The sequence below is a fragment of the Lissotriton vulgaris genome, chromosome 3_1, assembly GCF_964263255.1.
Source record: "Lissotriton vulgaris chromosome 3_1, aLisVul1.2, whole genome shotgun sequence".
Classification (NCBI taxonomy): domain Eukaryota; kingdom Metazoa; phylum Chordata; class Amphibia; order Caudata; family Salamandridae; genus Lissotriton; species Lissotriton vulgaris.
In genome coordinates this window covers 73,366,587-73,386,065 of record NC_141689.1, presented here as the reverse complement: position 1 = coordinate 73,386,065, position 19,479 = coordinate 73,366,587, and the positions used below count along the sequence as shown (strand labels likewise).

The window sequence follows — 19,479 nt, the reverse complement described above, 5'->3', positions numbered from 1 at the left end:
TGCCTAAAAAGGTCAGCCATCAAGTGGCTTCGAAAAAAGACAAAGATAGCAGTGGTACACCAAGGTATTCATAAACTTCTGTACACAGAAAAAGGTTTTGTATACACAATAAAACAACCCCTTACTCTTAAGACAGTTTTTCCCAAAAAACTGTGCAAATTGGTTAGATTCTCAGCATTACCGACAGGTCATGCAAAGCAATCCGTGAACAGTAAACATTTTGTATAGGTAATAAGAACCCCCACTTAAAAAAAAATTGTCCTCCAAAAACTCTGCAAATTGGCAAAATTCTCAGCATTACCGGCAGGACATATTCGGTCGCTGTTCAAATAGCCCTCCTTGCCTCCAACAAAACAACTAGACCACTCACTTTCTGTGCCAAAAATGGCAGCAGTCAAGTGGCTTAAAAAAAGACAAAGAGAACAGTGTTACCAAGGTATTCAAAAAGACATTGTAAACAGTGAAAGGTTTTGTATCACAATAGAACAACTCCCCCTTTGAGGCATTCTATATTTGTTTGCCACATCATTGTCCATTATGAATGGAAGGTTATATTTTCAAGATGGCTGACCCGTTTGTGTCATGTAGTTAGAGTGACCGAGTCTTCATTTTATATCTATGAAGGTGAGGGCTATAAGTACTGTTTAAAACACCACCACAACCATAGAGAGGATTTATTTTTTTTAACAGTTTTATATTGCACAAACTTGACCCGAATGTATTAGAGCGCTGTTGGACTTTGCCTTTCTTAGGGAAATTTACCCCACAAGTTTCAGCTTTTTCCTCCTAGTCTTTGCAGACACTCTCCACATGTCCATAGAAATCTGTGTAACCTCCTCCCTGTACTGCAGAGGGCAGATGTGCGTGCCCGCCTCGCCCGCATTAGGAAGGGGGTGCAACCGAGATGGGTTTAGGTACAGTACCTCCATGTGCCGGTAAACAGGTACACCACATACCCAGGGCGGGAGCAGCATTGGCTAGTAGTGGGATGTAGAACTGAGTGTGCCACCCACCGGATAGCCTGTAAACCTTATAAAGGGCCTGCAACTGCACCCCTGTGTAGGTTGGCATCGCTTACACCTCAGCCAACCTTAAGTGGGTCATCTCATAGCATGATGGCCCCCCCCCCCCCCCCAGGAATCCCTGAAGGGGCGTGGGGGGTGAGGGGGTGGGGGTGGGAGTGGTAGGCTGAAGGCTGGGCGGATACATATGGATGTTCCCTGCCACGTAGTGAGGCATCCCTGCGTGGGGCTTCCCCTGCCTTGGAGCCTGGCTGTTCCTAGGAGACACTCCTGGGGTGACACAAATACTTTTGTTTGATCTTAGTGCTCAGAGCACGTCCGCACTGTCAAGACTGTATGGAAGTGCAAGCGCCTTCATACACAGGCTAGGAAAAGGCGCTGACAAAGTGTTCTGAAACAAGGGCTGTTCTACCAACGCAGACCTGGAAGTACACGCATTCACCTGTGGGGTGTTGACTTAGCGTCCAGCCTGATGTTACAGGCTTTGGTCTGCACACCCACCTTTATGCTGTTTTCTATACATGTCCAGCCTGCCGTCGCAGGCTTGAGAATGTGCCCTGGCGCCTATGGCATTTTGGATAGGTGTCCGGCCTGCCACTGCGCGCCCATGAGTGCTTACCTGCATCCCTGGTGTTTTAAAACTAGGGTCAGGCCTGCCGTTGCAGTCCTGTGTCTGCGTGCTGGCACCAATGGTGTTAATAGCAAGGTGCTCAGTCTGTCGTTGCAGGACGGGTGTGTGCAATTGGACCTGTAAGGCGGTCAACCTGTGACTGGTTGGTCCGAGCATAGTGGTGTGCGCACACTTTTACAGGGCTAGGGCCTGGGTAAGCCCATGTGCCTGGCTTGTCTTCGCAGGCCGATGTGAGCGCACTGGCATCTTTTGGGAGTAAACTCATGAGCAGCCTGCCATAGCAGGCAGCTGTATGTGCGCACCCACACTTATGTTGCCTGAGATTGCGTGTGCACTGATACTCGTATTAGTAAACCTGTGTCCAGCTTGCCGTTGTAGACTCGGGAGGGCGCACTTGCACCCCTGGTGCTGGGGCACCATGTGTCTGACATGCCATTGCAGGTCTGTGTGCGCACTAGTGCATGTGCGCCCAGGTAGTGAGTAATACCGGTGTGCATTTTCACTGACTATGAGACTTACTCTCCCCATAGGTTAACATGGAGAAGTGATTGACATTACTTCCGGCTGCAATAGCGGATTGCAGTGGAGCAACCCCATGATGCTTCCTATCAATGGATTGGCCATGCCCAACTCTTTCCAGTAGTAAAGAGGGTTATGGCATAACTCGCATAGAAATGCTGATTATAGAATGTGGATATTTCTATGCTCAAAGAGTCTTGTGTGCCGTGGTGCCTGGCTCTGGTGGACACCAGGGGTTGGGGAGCACATCTCTGAATTACCCAGTGACAGCCATAAACCATGGGCATACCACTAGAACAACAGTACTCTGCCATTTGAGGGCCCAATGGAATAGATTGGAGGGAGAGGTTTTGACGCTTGGCCTCTGGCGGCCAGATCATGACCCCACTAAAGATTAAGATCTACATTCCAATGCCCCATGACAGACAGGCCTACAATTTGGGGGAGATATCTGAGATTCAAAGGGAAAACCCTTAAACCACCCCTAACTTTAAAGACACACAAAAGTATAACTACTTTTGTGAAAACACAACTTAAGGGGCATCCAGGCTCAGAGTGGTGATTCCTAGCACATAGAAGACCACTTTGACCTGTGAGCAGTTTATTCCAGTTCAGTACTGTCCTGGCAGTTGGAGATCAAGTGAAAGGATGGGAGAAAACCACTCTGACCTCCTTGGAGAGGAAATGCTGTTGATTACCTCAATGAATAAAGTCGAACATATGGAACGGAAGAAGGCATCGTATTAAACTAAAAGGTGCAATGTTGAGTGAAGGATAGGTGCCCTTACCAGAGACAGTAAAGCTAGCATTCTTGATTCGATATTGTGTACTATGCTTTGTTTTTCCTCAGACATTAACTACTGACAGCAATTAGGAATTCCATTTTGCCAGAATGAGCAAATTGCTCAGCATTAAAAACTGTACATTGCTAAAAGTTTCTTTCATTCTAGCATAGTTTTGGAATTCCACACCAAGTCCTTCAAAAGTTGGAGGAAAGGACTGGCACAAAGACAGGTAGACAAGACCCCTGAGGGAACCGTGATCCACTGACAGCAACTCTGCACTTTCAGCTCCAGCCACAAGTCTCTCTTTGGTAAAGGAAGGCTTCTAGTAGGTAACTGTCAGCAAACCCTATATGCCCACTGATCTCCTGATCAGAGTCAGAAGAGTGGTGTTGTCTAGAGTGTGGAATACGGCAGGGAGATCCAGTACAACATTAATTCATGTGTCTCCAACATTTTAAAGATGGAAGTTGTACTATATCCAATAGTTCCCTGCATTGCTCATTACTTCACATATTACATCGTTCATGACACCATTGAAAACATGAGTACACCATCTGAAATGAATTCATTGATGACAAAATTGTGCATAGCAGGGGTGCGAGGTATAGTTAATTCAAGTAACACATTGTTTTCAAGGTTTTTTTTTTAGTTTAAAACAGTATGTTTTAAAGACATTCTCATCTAACTGTAACATCACTTAAACATTGTTTTTTTCTAGATGTTTATTTTATTTATTTTTTAACATAGTGTTATTTTATTATCATACATAATGCCAACTCCAAGCTTGCATGGCCTGCGCAGAGTGGGGTTGGCGGCAGGCAATGCCTCGCACCACCGTAGGCCGCATGGCCAAGAGCTTGTTTGCGGAATCTCAATGAGACGCACCCTATTTTTTAAAATATATTTTTTACCTTTCAGGTGTCCAACGGGAGCCATCAAGGCCACCACGCTCCAATGAATTCAGGGTTTTAACATGCGTCAAATAACTTGGGGTGGCACAAATAATTCCAAAGGGCGGTTCACAGATGCCTGGGAAGCACTAAATAACACAAGTTAGTCTAACACCCACTGAGCCTGCAGGGGACACGCCCGACTCGACTTCTTTTGGCAGGATCAAGGGAGGGATAGGAGGGTGGTAACTGATAAGGTGATAGTGGTTTAGTGTTTGCTTTATGTTTATCTCACTCTCGCAGGCCAGTGGACGTAGGTGATGGGATACAGTAGACCAAATTAATTAAAAAAGAGTTGATCCAAAAAAACACACACAAAAACTGATATTTCATTGAAACTAAAAGACAAAAACAATCATAATAGGAATTAATATTGATATGGTGTGCACAAGTCGACTAAGAATATGAATTATCTACAATGGGAGCAATGTGTCGGGTGAAATATGGACATCCGGGCGAGAGATCACTATTATAAAGCAAGCATCAGCTGGTCTCATAAGTACAAAGCAAACACAAGGAGATGATGGATGAAGCACTGAAACTTTTCAGACACTCACCCCCAGTCACAGATCTGGGTTGAATCCATCAACAGTCCAGACCCGAAACCGGTCCTTGGATGCTTGTTTCCGGTCCAGGGAGGACCTGGCTTGGCAGTTCGGGCTAGACTGTTCCCATGCGGCACAGGGTCAAGACTGATTTGCATATGGCCATGTCTGAACTGGGGTGGCGTGGTGAGCAAAATATCGATGGATTGAACCCAGATCTCTTGACTGGAGGAGAATGTTTGCATCATTCAGCATTCCGTCCGTCACTTGTTGCAGCTACACAGGCCTCATTAGGACGGCAGCAGTGACAGACTCTACTGTAAATCCGCCACATTCATCAGCGGCTCAGAGTGGTTTCATTAGATCCCCATTTCATCACTGTTGAAAGGTGTACTTAGCACAGTTCTTCTGTTTAGAAGGGAAACCCCAACGAAAATGGTCCCTCCCTAGACGTGAGGCCCCCTCCTCGCGCACACATGCATGCACATGCAGCTCTGAACCACGCAGACTGAGTTTGACCCATTATCGGAATTATGTCAAGCATTTCCATTTTGGGATGCTTCATCTAAAGCTTCACTTACCTGTCTACCTTGGAGTAAACAGCTGTGATAAAAACCCGCGTGCAAGACAGAATGGGAGTTGGGTGGGTGGGAGAATGAGGGGGAAAGATAAGGTCTCGCAATCTTTCCTTGTTTTCATTTTTCGAATGAATGCCATGCTTGCAAAATATGCCAAAAGAATGATTGATGATGTTCGAAGCTTGCATCTTCTTTCACCGGGCAAAACAGAGGCATGGCGGACCGTGGGCGAGTGACCTGCCCGCACAGCAGGACCAGCAGGAGGCTGTGACGGGAAATCCCTCCCATCGGAGTTCAGATCTAGGCCTCGTCTACTGGGAAGGCGAACTAAAAGGCAACCGTGGCGATGGGTCTTGAGATGCACCGGGACAGCGGTACCAGCATCATCATACCGCAGAGATGAACAATGGCTGAAGCATTCCGCAGGAGAGAGGAGCTCAGGAAGACATGCCTTGGAGAGTTAGGCTTTTAAAAACACCAGCCCACCCTGCATTCCTCCGAACACTGGGAGTTACTGCGAGACCACACAGTAGAATCAAACTCCATGGACAGGGAGCATTCCCCATGCTGATGTGGCATGTTCTGCAGCTAGCTGTATATTTTAACACAAATTTCAAGTGAGGGAATTACATTTTCAGTAATTCATTTGAAAAACAATCGACAACTTAAAAGTACAGAATAAAAGCGACGGGAGCCCTTATCCATAATATAGCATGCTGAACAGCACATCATACAAACTCAGAAACGTAGCCCCTGTTACATTGAGTTTACTCAAGGTGTTTGTTACTTCTCAATCAGAGATGTGCCATTCATGTGAGTTTAGACGGATCTTGCGGTCTGGAGAATACATCTAACTTAAGACAATTTTGCCCGACAAAAGCTCTAGTAATCCATGCTGTCCTTCAGTTTACCTGCACGCCTTGTAGAGGCTCCTTAAAAAGAATAGTTCTAGTCACCTGATACCAGCCCAAATCAGTAATCCTATTTCTTCTTACAACAGATATTTTAACAGAAATAAATTCCGTCTTGATGCCAGTCTCCAAAATCACGTTACAACAGAGAGTTGCGAGCAGGTGTAAGACCGCGTGCTCCAGCACATGTTACTATGTGGAACAGCAGGTCAGAACTAGGCTTATAGCACGCTTAATGACATTATAGAAACAAAAAGGAGCAAAAAGATATCCCGAAAATGTAAATACATGCAAAACAATAACATTTGTACACACGATACATAGCCCAGTAATGATAAAAGTGTAAACCAAAAAACACATATGATAACTTCAAGTTAGGCTCAAAGAGAAGCCCTGGGTGTCCAGCCAGCAGCATTTGCGGTCTATGGGTCAGAAATGTACAACTTGGTAATGGAGAAGAGCAAATCAGGGCTGGTGTAAAGAGGAGGCGAGAAAAACACCATGAAGACACAAAAGAGAAGAAAGCAAAGTAGAAAGTGAACTAAATAATAACATTTATTCCGCCTAAATTAAACACATTCCTATGCGAACGTATAGAGTTACCACAATGGAGACATATCAACTAAGTGTGGCATGCTGTACAAAAACACACTTCAATTTACAAAGTATTCCAAACAGTAGCTTACTAAAAAAAAAAAAAAAGTTCCAAAAATGAAAAGGGGCTATTATGCCAAATGTGTTTTCAGAACCATGAAATACAAAAGCCATTTAATTTTAAGAAAAAAAAGGAGGACAATCTTCACAGACCACAGGAGGCGTTTCATGGTTCCCTGTGATTTTTAGAGGGAATATTCATTAATGCAATTAGATGAGGTGGAATAGCAGCCATCCTATGGAGAGTTGATTATCCTTTAAGCAAACTGGGCTGGTGGGGGTTTGGGTGTGATCCACCTATGAAATTGTGTCATTTTCCATTAAGCAGTAATAAAAAGCCTACCAAGAAAAAACACAAAGGTTACAAGTGGGAAAGATTTATAAAGCAGGACAACCATCTCTCAAACCCCCATCGACTTTACATTTGAAAAACTCATAACATTTCTGTTGCAATTTCTCTATAAATCACAGGCAACACATCAATCAATCAGGATTTGTATAGAGCGGCTGCTTCACCCCGTGAGGGTCTCGAGGCGCTGTGGGTTCATGCTATGGGATCATGCTGCCGTTCCTATTGGTTGAATATCCAGGTCTTGAGGTCCTTCCTGAACTGCTGGAGCGATGTTGAGGCTCTGAGGTGCAGGGGGAGGGTCTTTCAGGTCTTAGCTGCCCGGTGGGAGAAGGAGTGGTCTCTGCTGTTTGCCCAGTGGATGTGCTGGGTTGTTGCTAGGGAGAGGGAAATGGAGTGGAATTCCCTCGTAAATTGGTGGAAATTCACTTGTTTTTGAGGTAAGCGGGTCTTTGTTGTGTAGTGCTTTGTAAGCATGGGTGAGCAGCTTGAACTGGTATCTCTTTGCGACTGGTAGCCAATTGAGTTTCCTACGATGCAGGTGATGTGCGTTTATTTGGGGAGGTCGAGAAATGAGTCTGGCACTGTCTTCTGGATCGTCTGGAGTTTCCTTATGAGTTGGGCGGTGATTCCTATGCAGAGAGAGTTGCTGTAGTCGTCTGCTGGTGACGAGAGCTTGTGTGACAGTCCGCCTGGTGTTGGGTTGGCCATCTGAAGACCTTCCTGAAATTCATAAAGTGAAGAAGTAAGCGGAGGAAACAGCGCTGACCTGCTTCTTCATTGATAGCTGGCAGTAGAGGAAGATGCTGAGGTTCCGGGCAAATTCGGTGGGTTTGGGGTAGGACCCAGCTCAGGTGGCCATCATTCGTTGTTTCATAGGGTGTCCTTGCCTTTCCCAAAGAGGAGTACTTCTGTCTTGTCTGTGTTGAGTATGAGACAGTTGTTGTTCATCCAGACAGCCACATCCTTCATGAAACTTTGGAACCTGTCTTTGATGGTCGTTGGGTCGTTTTTCAGGGAGGGGATGAGTTGGGAGTCGTCGGTGTAGGATATGTCATGTAAAGGTTGAAGAGGGACGGGCTGAGAGACATATTTCACTGAATGGTGGAGTTTTGATTAATTGAATTTCTGTGCCTGATCTGCCCAGCTAGGAGATGGTCTAAATAGTTAGCACTTGGAATTGTATGTTGAATTTGTGGCTTATTTGTAACCAGATGTACTTATCAGTACTAGATATGTATTGAATGTTTCATTAATTTTCCTGCTATGTGAAATATGTTTAATACAGCCTCAATTATGTTTGAACCAACCACACTTTAGTAAAATATGAATAGTGAAGAGAGAGATGGTAATATTAATTTTAGTTAATGGGAAGTACTATTATTACTCAAACACCACTACAGGATGGGGACATGTCTTCAATATCTAAAGATTTGGATAATGAAAAGCGGTCTTCGAGTATTAACTGCCGGGAAGCAATCCAGACAGTCTGAGTTAAACTGGCATCTAATGGAAACTGAGGGTTTCATATCAAAAGCTGTAACAACAGACCTTAAACTTTGAATCACATATGATTATAGCATAAACCATCAGCACCATAAAGTAACAATCCTGGTATTTGACTTTGTAGCAGTGGACGATTAGGCCTGTTTGATGTCCAGAAAATAGTCGTTTTTATGGCTATTAGAGGCTATGTTGTACCACCAAATCTACTGACATGGACCTTTCTGAACTACTGTCATCCGCAGACCACTCCTGTCCTGTCCTCCAAAACATCACTCACTCCCATAGGTACTGTTGCCAAAGGTCACCAGCTAGTAATACAATGACCACTACTTAATCCATTATGTGCCTTAAGAAAAATCTGAGCCTAAAAGGGCACGTGCTTCCCTATTCCAATCCTGATAAGGGACCCTTACTTTCATAATGCAAGCTCTACCACAGCAATTCTTTGATATGAAAAATCATGGATTTGTCCTCGTGTTTTTGTGCAACATAACTTTAATATGGGGTGAATGATTGCTGGTATGAAAAGGTTACTTACCTATGATAAAGATCTTACTGGTAGATACTCCATCTACCTGCAGATTAATCCCAGGTGTCAGACTTGATCTAAAAACTTCAAACCTCTCAAATGGCCGGAAGGGATCTGACTTCGTATTGATGCCGGAAGCGGCATCAAAGGACGTTAACGAACCCATGCTATATGCCCACCCTGGCAGGACGACCTCAGTTTCCATCCATTTTTCCCCACCCTCGAGGCGGATGGACAGACTGAAATCGAAGAGCAGCTCAGTACCAAAATAGATTTTGGAGTCACATTCATTTTCTCTGTAACACATCCAAACAGGGAGGCGGGTGGGTCAGTAAGGAATCTGCAAGTAGATAAGAGTATTCACCGAGTATTCACCAGAAAGATTCTGATTTCTGATGGATACCTCTACCTGCAGATTCCTCGCCTGTAGAATAGATTCCCAGGTAAAACCCTGCACAGGAGGAGGGTTGATGCATGAATGAACAAGGAAATCCTGGAAAACTGATTTCTCAAAGTGGCTATCCCTACGTGCTATGCGATCCAGACACCAATGCTTGACAAAAGGGTAGGCACACCCATGTCGCTGGCTTACAAATATCAGCTATGGGGGCCGCCTCTGGCAAAGGCAGAAGTGGCTGATTTGGCCCTGGTGGAATGGGTTCTCATCTCTTCTGGAGGACCCATATTGGACAAAGTGTAACAAGCTTTGATACAAAGTATGCGTTTTTGGTATACATGTGATGTATGAATTTGTGGGTTCGCGTGAGAATGTCTGGATATGAAGGGGATTGTATGTTGCTGAGTGAGAGTTGAGCAATGGGATCAGATCTTTTTAGTCATATGTATTTATGAATGTATTAATGAATTTGTATAGAAAAGTAAAAAAACTAATTAAGCAAGGGCTACATTTCTCTGAAAGAGGTCTATATTTGCGATCGTCAAGCAAGAGTGGTCAATAAAAACATATGGCATATAGCATACTTTAAATTTATAGAGGTAGAGGCTTCCTTTGTGTGTTTTTGGCTTATTCCCCCTGCTCCTCTTCCTACATTTAACCTCAGGGGTCCCCTAATTTATAGCGGTTGATACAAAGTATGACCAGACTTGAAAAGGTCCTCTTCTGTACTGCTTTCCCCTTCTTGGCACTACAGTACCCAACAAAGCGCAGGCCATCAAGCCATATGTCTTCCAGGTATTAGTTGACTGCCCACCTAGGATCCAACCTGAGCAACCACTCCGCCTCCTTAATGGGATGAGGTGGGTGGAGGCTGTAAAACATGAAGATTGCTCCCTCAAGGCCTTGGGGTGCATAGCACAACAATCCAGGCAGGTCTTGGGGTCGTGGTCGTGCTCAAGGCAGCAAAAACAGACTAGGTATAGGTGACATCTCTTATATCTACCGGTGACAGGCAACAAAGGGCTTGAATCCAGCCTTCCTCATTGACAACTCTGACACACTAGGAGACCAATCTAAAAAACGTTGACAAAAAGTAAAAAAAGACATTAAAAAAATGTTTGGGGGTAGCTCTTTCAGGATCTGCGCTGACAGGCATGAAAAGAAAGGTACTTACGTCAGTGCACTGGGGTGTCGCCTATATAGACACTGCACTCATCACTTCCGGAGTGGATAAAGCCACTCAAAGTTGAACTATGCCACCTACCAGTGCGCAGGGGTACTACTCATGAAAAATTTCTGGATTAAGGCCGATACCTGGGGATAATTCTAAGGGCATCCATCTGTGGCTAGAAGGCTCTATCAGATCCCTGATTTATTTTGTAGAGACATGGTACTGCATAATTAAATGAGGAAATACTCCTCAGAGAGTGATCTCCTGGTCCGCGTCTGATGCCTTGAATTATTCTAAAAGATTTGCAGGCAGTAGTATCCATCAGAACGAAATGCGACTTTCCTAATGTACATACCATTGCCTTAATGTGAGGTTATATTTCAACAAAGGGAGAGATAGGGAGAGTCGAGGACACTCTCTTAGTCCCCCGTTAAATGTATTTCAACAAAAGAAGAGAGGTCTGGTCAGTCATCAGACTGCCATGGATCTGGAGCAAATGATAGAAGGGTAACAATCACTCTATTTGAGTAGGAAGGCCCTCACACACCGACCTAGTCAGTGTCATGCTTCATCATCGGGCCCCACCGAAGAGACCGAGTGCCTCTTCGGTGTGCTACGACGCCAGAAAGACTGCGGAGCTGGTCGTGTGGGGAGGGCGTGTTGTGAGTGAAAAATAATTAAAAGTGCCTAAGAGGGTATAAAAAAACTTTTTAATGAGTGATCCCTAAGACACAGGTAAGTGGTATATGTGTCTGAATTTACGTGCCAAGGTTGTTAGGATTTGGTTAAATTCAGCTAGATACCACAGAGTAAAATTAAATCAGTCAACATGTTTCTGCCGTACTAGTGGTATAGATTCACCAAGGCATTCTTCAGGACTATACCCCGGCGGTATGGACACTAATAGTCCACCCTGACCTGGGGACGTGAAAGTGAAAAAGAAAAGGTGAAAAAAGTGCTTAAAAATAGAAGAGCTTGATGCTCATTCTAAGAAAAAAGCCCCAAATTCAGGGGTCCGGTTCTGAGGATTCTTGAAGGTTAAGACGCGGGTTGTGAGCGCTGAGGGCGATGTGCCAGGCGCGCTCCAATCCTCCTCCCGAGACCCATGGTGCTAGTAGCGCCCCGTTTTAAAGTGCTGAGACACCCCTGAATTTGGGGCTTTTTTCTTAGAATGAGCATCAAGCTCTTCTATTTTTAAGCACTTTTTTCACCTTTTCTTTTTCACTTTCACGTCCCCAGGTCAGGGTGGACTATTAGAGTGTCCATACCGCCGGGGTATAGTCCTGAAGAATGCCTTGGTGAATCTATACCACTAGTACGGCAGAAACATGTTGACTGATTTAATTTTACTCTGTGGTATCTAGCTGAATTTAACCAAATCCTAACAACCTTGGCACGTAAATTCAGACACATATACCACTTACCTGTGTCTTAGGGATCACTCATTAAAAAGTTTTTTTGATACCCTCTTAGGCACTTTTAATTATTTTTCACTCACAACACGCCCTCCCCACACGACCAGCTCCGCAGTCTTTCTGGCGTCGTAGCACACCGAAGAGGCACTCGGTCTCTTCGGTGGGGCCCGATGATGAAGCATGACACTGACTAGGTCAGTGTGTGAGGGCCTTCCTACTCAAATAGAGTGATTGTTACCCTTCTATCATTTGCTCCAGATCCATGGCAGTCTGATGACTGACCAGACCTCTCTTCTTTTGTTGAAATTAATGTGAGGTTATCCATCACAATACGGCAAATCTGACCACCAATTTTAAGCTTAATATCAGATCCTGTAAATACAACTTAGTAGTGAGAAGTTTGCAGTAGGAACAAGAGCATACACCTCATTCTCCCTTTAAATAAACACTGCAAAATGATGTTCACAACTGTGCAAAGTAAGCGTAAGGACCAAATACAAGTCCTCTTTCACTTGGATGTACTGCTTTTAGTGTGCAACTTTAGCTATTTAAATTAAAGATCTATAAGAGTGTTTTATTGCCAATTTTACAGTAGCACCCAGGAATCTCCTATGTCAGATACACCTCAACAAATGTCACAATGAGGCCAATTTGACTAATTATAGTGCACCATTTTCCTTTTGTGAAAATAATCATCTTTTATTAACATGCAGTTGGTTGTATCCTACTAATCATGGTATTTTATAGCACTCTGATATCCAGCATTGCACTGATTCACATAATGAACATTTACAATGTGCTAAAAGTAGACCTACAACCGAGTTTCAAGGCCAGTCACACATTTTCAAGAGTAATCCCATTTGTTAGCATGTATACATACTTACATATACATTGTGTACAGGTACATGTGTAAATACCTATAAAAACAGTGCTTTGATTTTTACCCTCCATAGGAAAAATATTTTTAAATGAAGAAATCCCTTTTGCCCACATCTATATTTGTGGTGTCCGGTCCCCGCCCAACCTCCTCCTCCTCCTCCTCGCCGTCCTCCTCCTCCTTCTCCCACAATTCCCTCCCTAGATACAGATTTACTTCTGTCCCTAAAGGGAGCAAATATCGTAATGTTTCCATGGTGGGAATGCCCTTGGAAAGGCTTTGTATACATATAAAGTGGCATGCTTTGGACGTTCGTCATCTTTCTTTTGCAAACCCACACATCCTCACTCTAGGGATCAGATCAGCTCTCACAATTTTAGAACCCAACTGTGAAAACATCTGTTTTGAACATTGAATTAGAATTTACAGGAACTGCTTGGTAGATGGTTCTATAGGGTGTTGGCGCTTCTGGGCAATACGCAGGTAAGTATACTCTAGTACTGAGACTCACAATTCTGATCCAGATAAGGTGGTAAAGGACCTAGACGAAGCAATTAACATGGCGCTGGATCATATTGCCCCAAAACAGCAAACTAAATGCCCGAACACAAGATCCCCTTGATTTACACCAGATTTAAAACTAGCGAAACAGGCTATGAGGTGTACCGAGCGGAAATGGCGTAAAACAAAAAACCCTTTGGATAAACAGTTATATAAGTCGGCACATAAAGAATACATGAGCCAGATAGCTGCAGCGAGGAAAGCTTATCTAGGAACCAGAATTGAATTAGCTGGTAATTCGCATAAAGAACTTTATTCTATAGTAAAAGAATTCTCTAATCCTTCTTCCTGCCAGCCACTTACCATCGAGTCCCAAGAATGGGCTGACAGGCTCTCCATCTATTTAAAGGATAAAATAGATGTCATTCATAAAGCCTTTCCGAGAGAGACGGAACCTCCGAAAGTTAAGGACAATCACACAGGTCCATCTAATTCGCCTGCCCCTGAATTAACATCCTTGTCTAAAACCCTCTTTGAATTCCACACTGTCACGGAGGAAGAAGTCATTGCTAAACTAAAGAAAGTAAAATCTGGTTCCCCAAGTGATCCTGCATCTGCCCAGATTCTAACAAAAATAGCCCCAGCCATGCTGACTGAAATAACGGCAATTTTTAACCTATCAATAGCCCAAGCCATTTTTCCTGTATCCTGGAAAGAAGAAATTGTCAGACCCATTTTAAAAAAGAATAACGCTGACCCAGAGCAACCAGTAAACTATCGTCCTATCTCCCTTTTGCCACTATTTGGCAAAATAATGGAGTCCCTAATTAATATCCAACTAACTAAACATCTAGAGGACAATATGCTACTGGACATCTCTCAATCAGGCTTTAGAGCTTGCCACAGTACCGAGACTGCCCTCCTGGAGATAGTGGATAACATCCGGCGGGCCCTGGATGCCAAGCAATCTGCCATCTTGATTTTAATAGATCTGTCGGCGGGCTTCAACACCATCTCTCATAGTGTCCTGCTTATGCGGCTGGCTGAGATTGGTGTCGGAGGTCAAGCTCACAGATGGATACAGAGCTATCTGACAGGGAGACGGTCAAAAGTTTCGCCTTATGTGGAAAATGACAAAGGTGTTCCGCAGGGCTCAATCTTAAGCCCAACCTTATTTAATGTATATTTATCACCTTTAGCCAAGGTAATCAAAGCCTATGGCTTTGATACGGTATCTTACGCCGACGATACCCAGATTCTGATAACCCTAGGCCCCAACTACTCAGATGCCAAAGTTAGATTCCAACATTGTATGATCTCCATTCAAGAATGGATGACTAACAACTACTTAATGTTAAATGCTGGGAAAACAGAAGATTTGTTATTTGGTATGGCCAATAAAATCTGGACGGATGAATGGTGGCCACCGGCTTTAGGCCCTTGCCCAGCCCCGAAAAACTCAGCTAGGAATCTAGGAGTCATCATCGATGACAAACTGGCCTAAATAAATAAAGTGGTTCACACCAGCATTGGGCTAATGAGATGCCTAAGAAAAATGTTCAAGTGGATTCCACTTGATTCTCGGAAACCCCTTATTCAGGGCCTCATAATCAGTCGCCTTGATTATGGCAACGCACTATTGGCTGATGTGAACGAAGGTTCTCTAACTAAACTTCAGACCCTGCAAAACTCTGCAGTGAGGCTGATTCTTGACCTCCCACCCCGCACACCATCAGCCCGGTGCCTTAGGACTCTTCACTGGCTCCCAATAAGAAAACGCATCAAATTTAAAATATGCTGCCTGGTGCATAAGTCTATAAATGGACAGGGTCCTAAGTACCTTCAGAGAAAGCTCCAGGGTTACTGTCCAGGTAGGACTCTACGTTCATCAAATAAACGCCTTCTAAAAGTCCCAAAGGTCAGAACAGTCAGGAACGGGGATAGAAGCTTTTCAAAAATAGGCCCCACTACTTGGAATACCTTACCACTGTTTATCAGAACTGACCCCAACCACAAAACGTTTCGTAAAAGTCTTAAAACTTGGCTTTTTTAAATCCGATAAAAATCCCCCTGTGTCTCTTTATCCTTAGTCTAGCTCTTCACAAGCGCTCTGAGACCGAACGGTGATATATGAGCTATATAAAAATAAATACATAAACAAACATAAACATACTGAGTGAGGATTGTGGTGCATAAGGGTAGGGAGAGCCACCCTCCTCCCCAGCGTGTGGATATCCACTGGTGAAACAGAACAACAGTCCTCTGTGCATGCTAACAGTATCCCAATAATATCAATATTAGTGTGACAAAAGCTTGAGTCTTTGCTGGAACATGCTCATCAGTTGATTCACAACAGCCTTAGCCAACACGTGTTTCGTCGCGTTTACAGTTGTGCGCAGCGACTTCTTCAGGGCTATACTCAATACGTGAAGGTCCTTAAATCCGGTTGTATTACCGTCCTGAATGGGATTCAATAGAGTCCATTGTTAGACACACAGTTAAGACTGCACATATCTTGTGTCCAGAAATAATCCCTCCTATTCAAAGTATATGTATCCTTGATGTGTTCAAAGAGGAGTTCCTTAAACGAGGATTTAGTGGTAGTGGAAGTTTAATCAGGCATAAATAAATAAAATCTGTGGTTCATTGCACCATGTCGGTGCAGGTTGTGTTAAAGAAAATAACCGGCAGTCATATCCTTGCCGGTATTAATACGAGACCTTTGCCTCTGTGATGAACAGAGCTACTTCCGGCGTGTACGCTGGAGACCTACTGAGAATTTACAATTATTTATCCCCAAAACACGTGCTTTGCATAACATAGTAAAACGTATGTGCACAAATGGCTTTGCAAATCGTCTGCAAAGTTATCAGGAATATTTATGAACAGACTTCACTTGGACTCCAACACCCATTTATTTCAGGGCAAAAAACAAAAATAAAAATTCCCATTGAGTAATTAAGCTTATTTTCACCCTGCATTCTTCTACTTCCACCCCTAACTTTTTTTGTGGAATTTAGTACAATAGTGCTTCATTATTTTTCTACCAAACTTTGATTTTTTATCTCTGAAATGTTCAGTATTGTGTTTATTTATTCCCTTTTCTGCGTCACAGATCCTTTGAATGGGCAACCTTTAAAATAGGTCAAGCTACCAAAAGGAGACAATGGAGCACTTTTTTTATTTTAACACATTTTATTGATTTTCCAACGTACCAATGGGCGAAGTCCAGCCAGGATAATACAAATAGTGTGCATGGCATATAGACGGTAGGTATATCATATAAAACCCATATAGTCTGCAGAACAACAGACTGAAAATACTTTAAACAGCACCAAACTCAATGGAGCACTTTTTTAGGGCCTTAGGACCAGCCTGGTCTGTGAGCAGGTCCATACCAGGCTGCGGAAGCGGAGTTAAGGATCACAGACCCCATCTTTTCTTCCACTGACACCTAAGCAGAAACGTCTGATCCGAAGAAGGCTACGAAGATTCAGATTGTCACAACACAGTTTCAGATCTACAATTTTTAACGCTACGAAGGAATGAGTGAAGCAAACCTCAGATACCGGTTATTTCAGATTAGAAGTATGGAACTGTCTTGTCTTTCAAATATCCACACCAAGATTGTTTGATTCACTCAGTGTCATGCTATCCAGCAAAATGTGACAACATTTAAATGACTTTATGAAGAATATTCAGCCTGCCCTCACAGGAGGAGGACTTGTAGACAGACTTGGATATAGCCGACAAGGGTGGAGATATTGTTATGAAACATCATAGAGGCACATTGACACAGGGAAATGTAAGGAGGCTCACAAACTATGCTCCATACCTCAGTCAGTCCAATGTTCCTTCTCTTAATCACAGTCTGTAAAGAGTTATTCAATGTTCGGGTCAGGAGTAGATTTGTGGATTTTCTAATCATGTCGTCGACCTCTGTTGAGCTGGAAGTAGATACAAAAAAGGTTCTCAATAGATAGACTCAAAGAAAGTCTTACAAAATGTGCCATAAAAGTCCATACAAGGAGTTAAATGCTGCTTTGTGGGAAGATCGATGTGGGATTTGCTCAAAAGCACAGTGTGAGACTGGGGTGTAAATGATTACCTTTATCATCCCACTAAGCATTTGTTCAATTTCTGTTGCCATCTCTACATAAGAGTGGAAAAATAGCAATGCAAGAAGTGGCATTCAGACTCACAATATTAATATAGATGGCCATTTAAAAACATTTCAGATGGCCGTGCTAGGTCATCATTCATGGAAAAACCTCAGATATCAGAGAGCGCACCTGAATCTCACCCCAGTTGGCGGTGGGATAATTACTTGATTTCTTTCCCATAAATGCAACCAGAAATGAGTCATGGTATTGCACACAATTTCACATCTGTTTTTAAAGGTATATTTATCAAGATTTTACGACAGTTTTTAAAAACAATTTTAAGAGATGAGATTTCTGAAACTAGAACATTACAGCTCAACTATATAGTCATCTCTGTTCAGTTAAAGCCACTATATATCCAGCATGTTAAGAGATAATAAAAGACAACACGCAACAGTCCCAAATTAGGCCCTTGGACATCTGGATACACCAATCGATAATGTTCAGTGCATTCGCAGATCATAAAACCTACACCCTTTCATTACAGGCAGGTTAAAGACGGTGCATTATAATCGACCAATGGAGTATAAGCACTAGAAACGCCTGTTAAGAACCCGCTTAACCACGCGTCCTGGGCATAAGGACCTTGAGTGCACATCAACAGCACATACCTATTGAACTCTTCCTTACCATGTATGAGTCACCAAGCATGACATTCCTCACAGAGGTCTGTCATCAGTTCAGCCCCACTGCCAATAATGTAGTGTGCCATTCTGTAAGCATCCCTCCTCTTCCTGTTAGTCTTTGCTGCGCCACAATAGCTGCTAACTGCGATCACGTCGATTTCTGGACATCTGACAACCAAGCTTTAACATTCAGGGGAAGCCTGGCCTTTCACACCATGGCTATATGCCTTGTAGCAAGCATCAACGCCAAGTTGATGAACTTGCATGTGTGTATAGTGGATTTATGTCAGTGCATCCAGACCAGTATGCAAGTCACAGTGTCCTTTTCTACCCTCCTACCCGCTTATTCTGACAGGAGTGATACCTTGTTTTAAATTTCTACAATAACCTTGCAATCCCACACAATAGGATGAAAATCTGCCAGTGGGGTAAGCCATCATGGACACTGGTCTGCCAAACCAGGATACGTTTTCACTATCGTTTTAGGAGTCAGAAAAGTTTGGTGCAGATAATTAAACTGGGTAAATTTAAATCAGGGGGTTCACGTGATCTTCGTGTATCGCAGAATGTCGGACTACTCTGTTTCATTAAATGCCTGTCCAATCTTTCCCTCCCATCCAATTTTAATTAGATTTATGTTGGAGTAGAAAATATGGGATACAGTGTTATATAGAATACATTAGAACATTGGAATGTTGGGAGCTCCATTGAAGACAATGGAGTGCTCCTTGCTTCTACGGGCCAGTATAAGCCCGCAGAGCAATATTCCAATGTTTTACAAACGCCTCTCGGAACTCAAGGGGATTTAAATCCCCTTGAGCTCCCAGAGGCCTTTGATTTATTTTCTGGAACATTCTGCCCTCTGGTGGCAGAACTTTTGAATAGCCATATAGCCCTTCGTAGCAAGGCTATACCGGCTATAAAAGTCCCGTCCCTTGTTAAAGTCCCTCGCCTTCGGCTCGGGCCTTTAATGCAGGAGCGGGCCTTTAATAGCCTGTATAGCCCGCGGGCAAAAGGCTATAGTATAACCTCCGTTACTGAATGTAATTAACGAGTCTAGGGCAGCAGGTCTAGGGAGGTAATTTTCTTCACTCAATTTGCAGCTCTGATCTTGAATTGTAGGTGAGAAAGTGCCTTGCTCCTAGCCCACATGGGTCCCTTACTGAGCCGCATGTAGAAGTGTGCCATTGGTGTATAGATCCACTACAGTCTGTATATGCCTGCCTCAGCCTATGACTGGATGTTGTAAGTGTTTGTTATAGCCTTATAGCCCGCCGTAGCGGGCTATACTGGCTATTAAAGGCCCGAGCCGAAGGCGAGGGACTTTAACAAGGGACGGGACTTTAATAG

At 43.5% G+C, this 19,479-nt stretch overlaps 1 protein-coding gene across 1 annotated transcript in view; it reads right to left on the bottom strand.

Moving 5' to 3' along the window:
* Nucleotides 1-19,479, bottom strand: part of EXOC6B (exocyst complex component 6B) — a 1,740,488-nt gene that overhangs the window by 1,022,416 nt on the left and 698,593 nt on the right. The window contains exon 16 of the mRNA XM_086960104.1: nt 17,176-17,287. Coding sequence (XP_086816230.1) covers nt 17,176-17,287 — 112 coding nt within the window. The remainder of the gene's footprint in view (nt 1-17,175; nt 17,288-19,479) is intronic.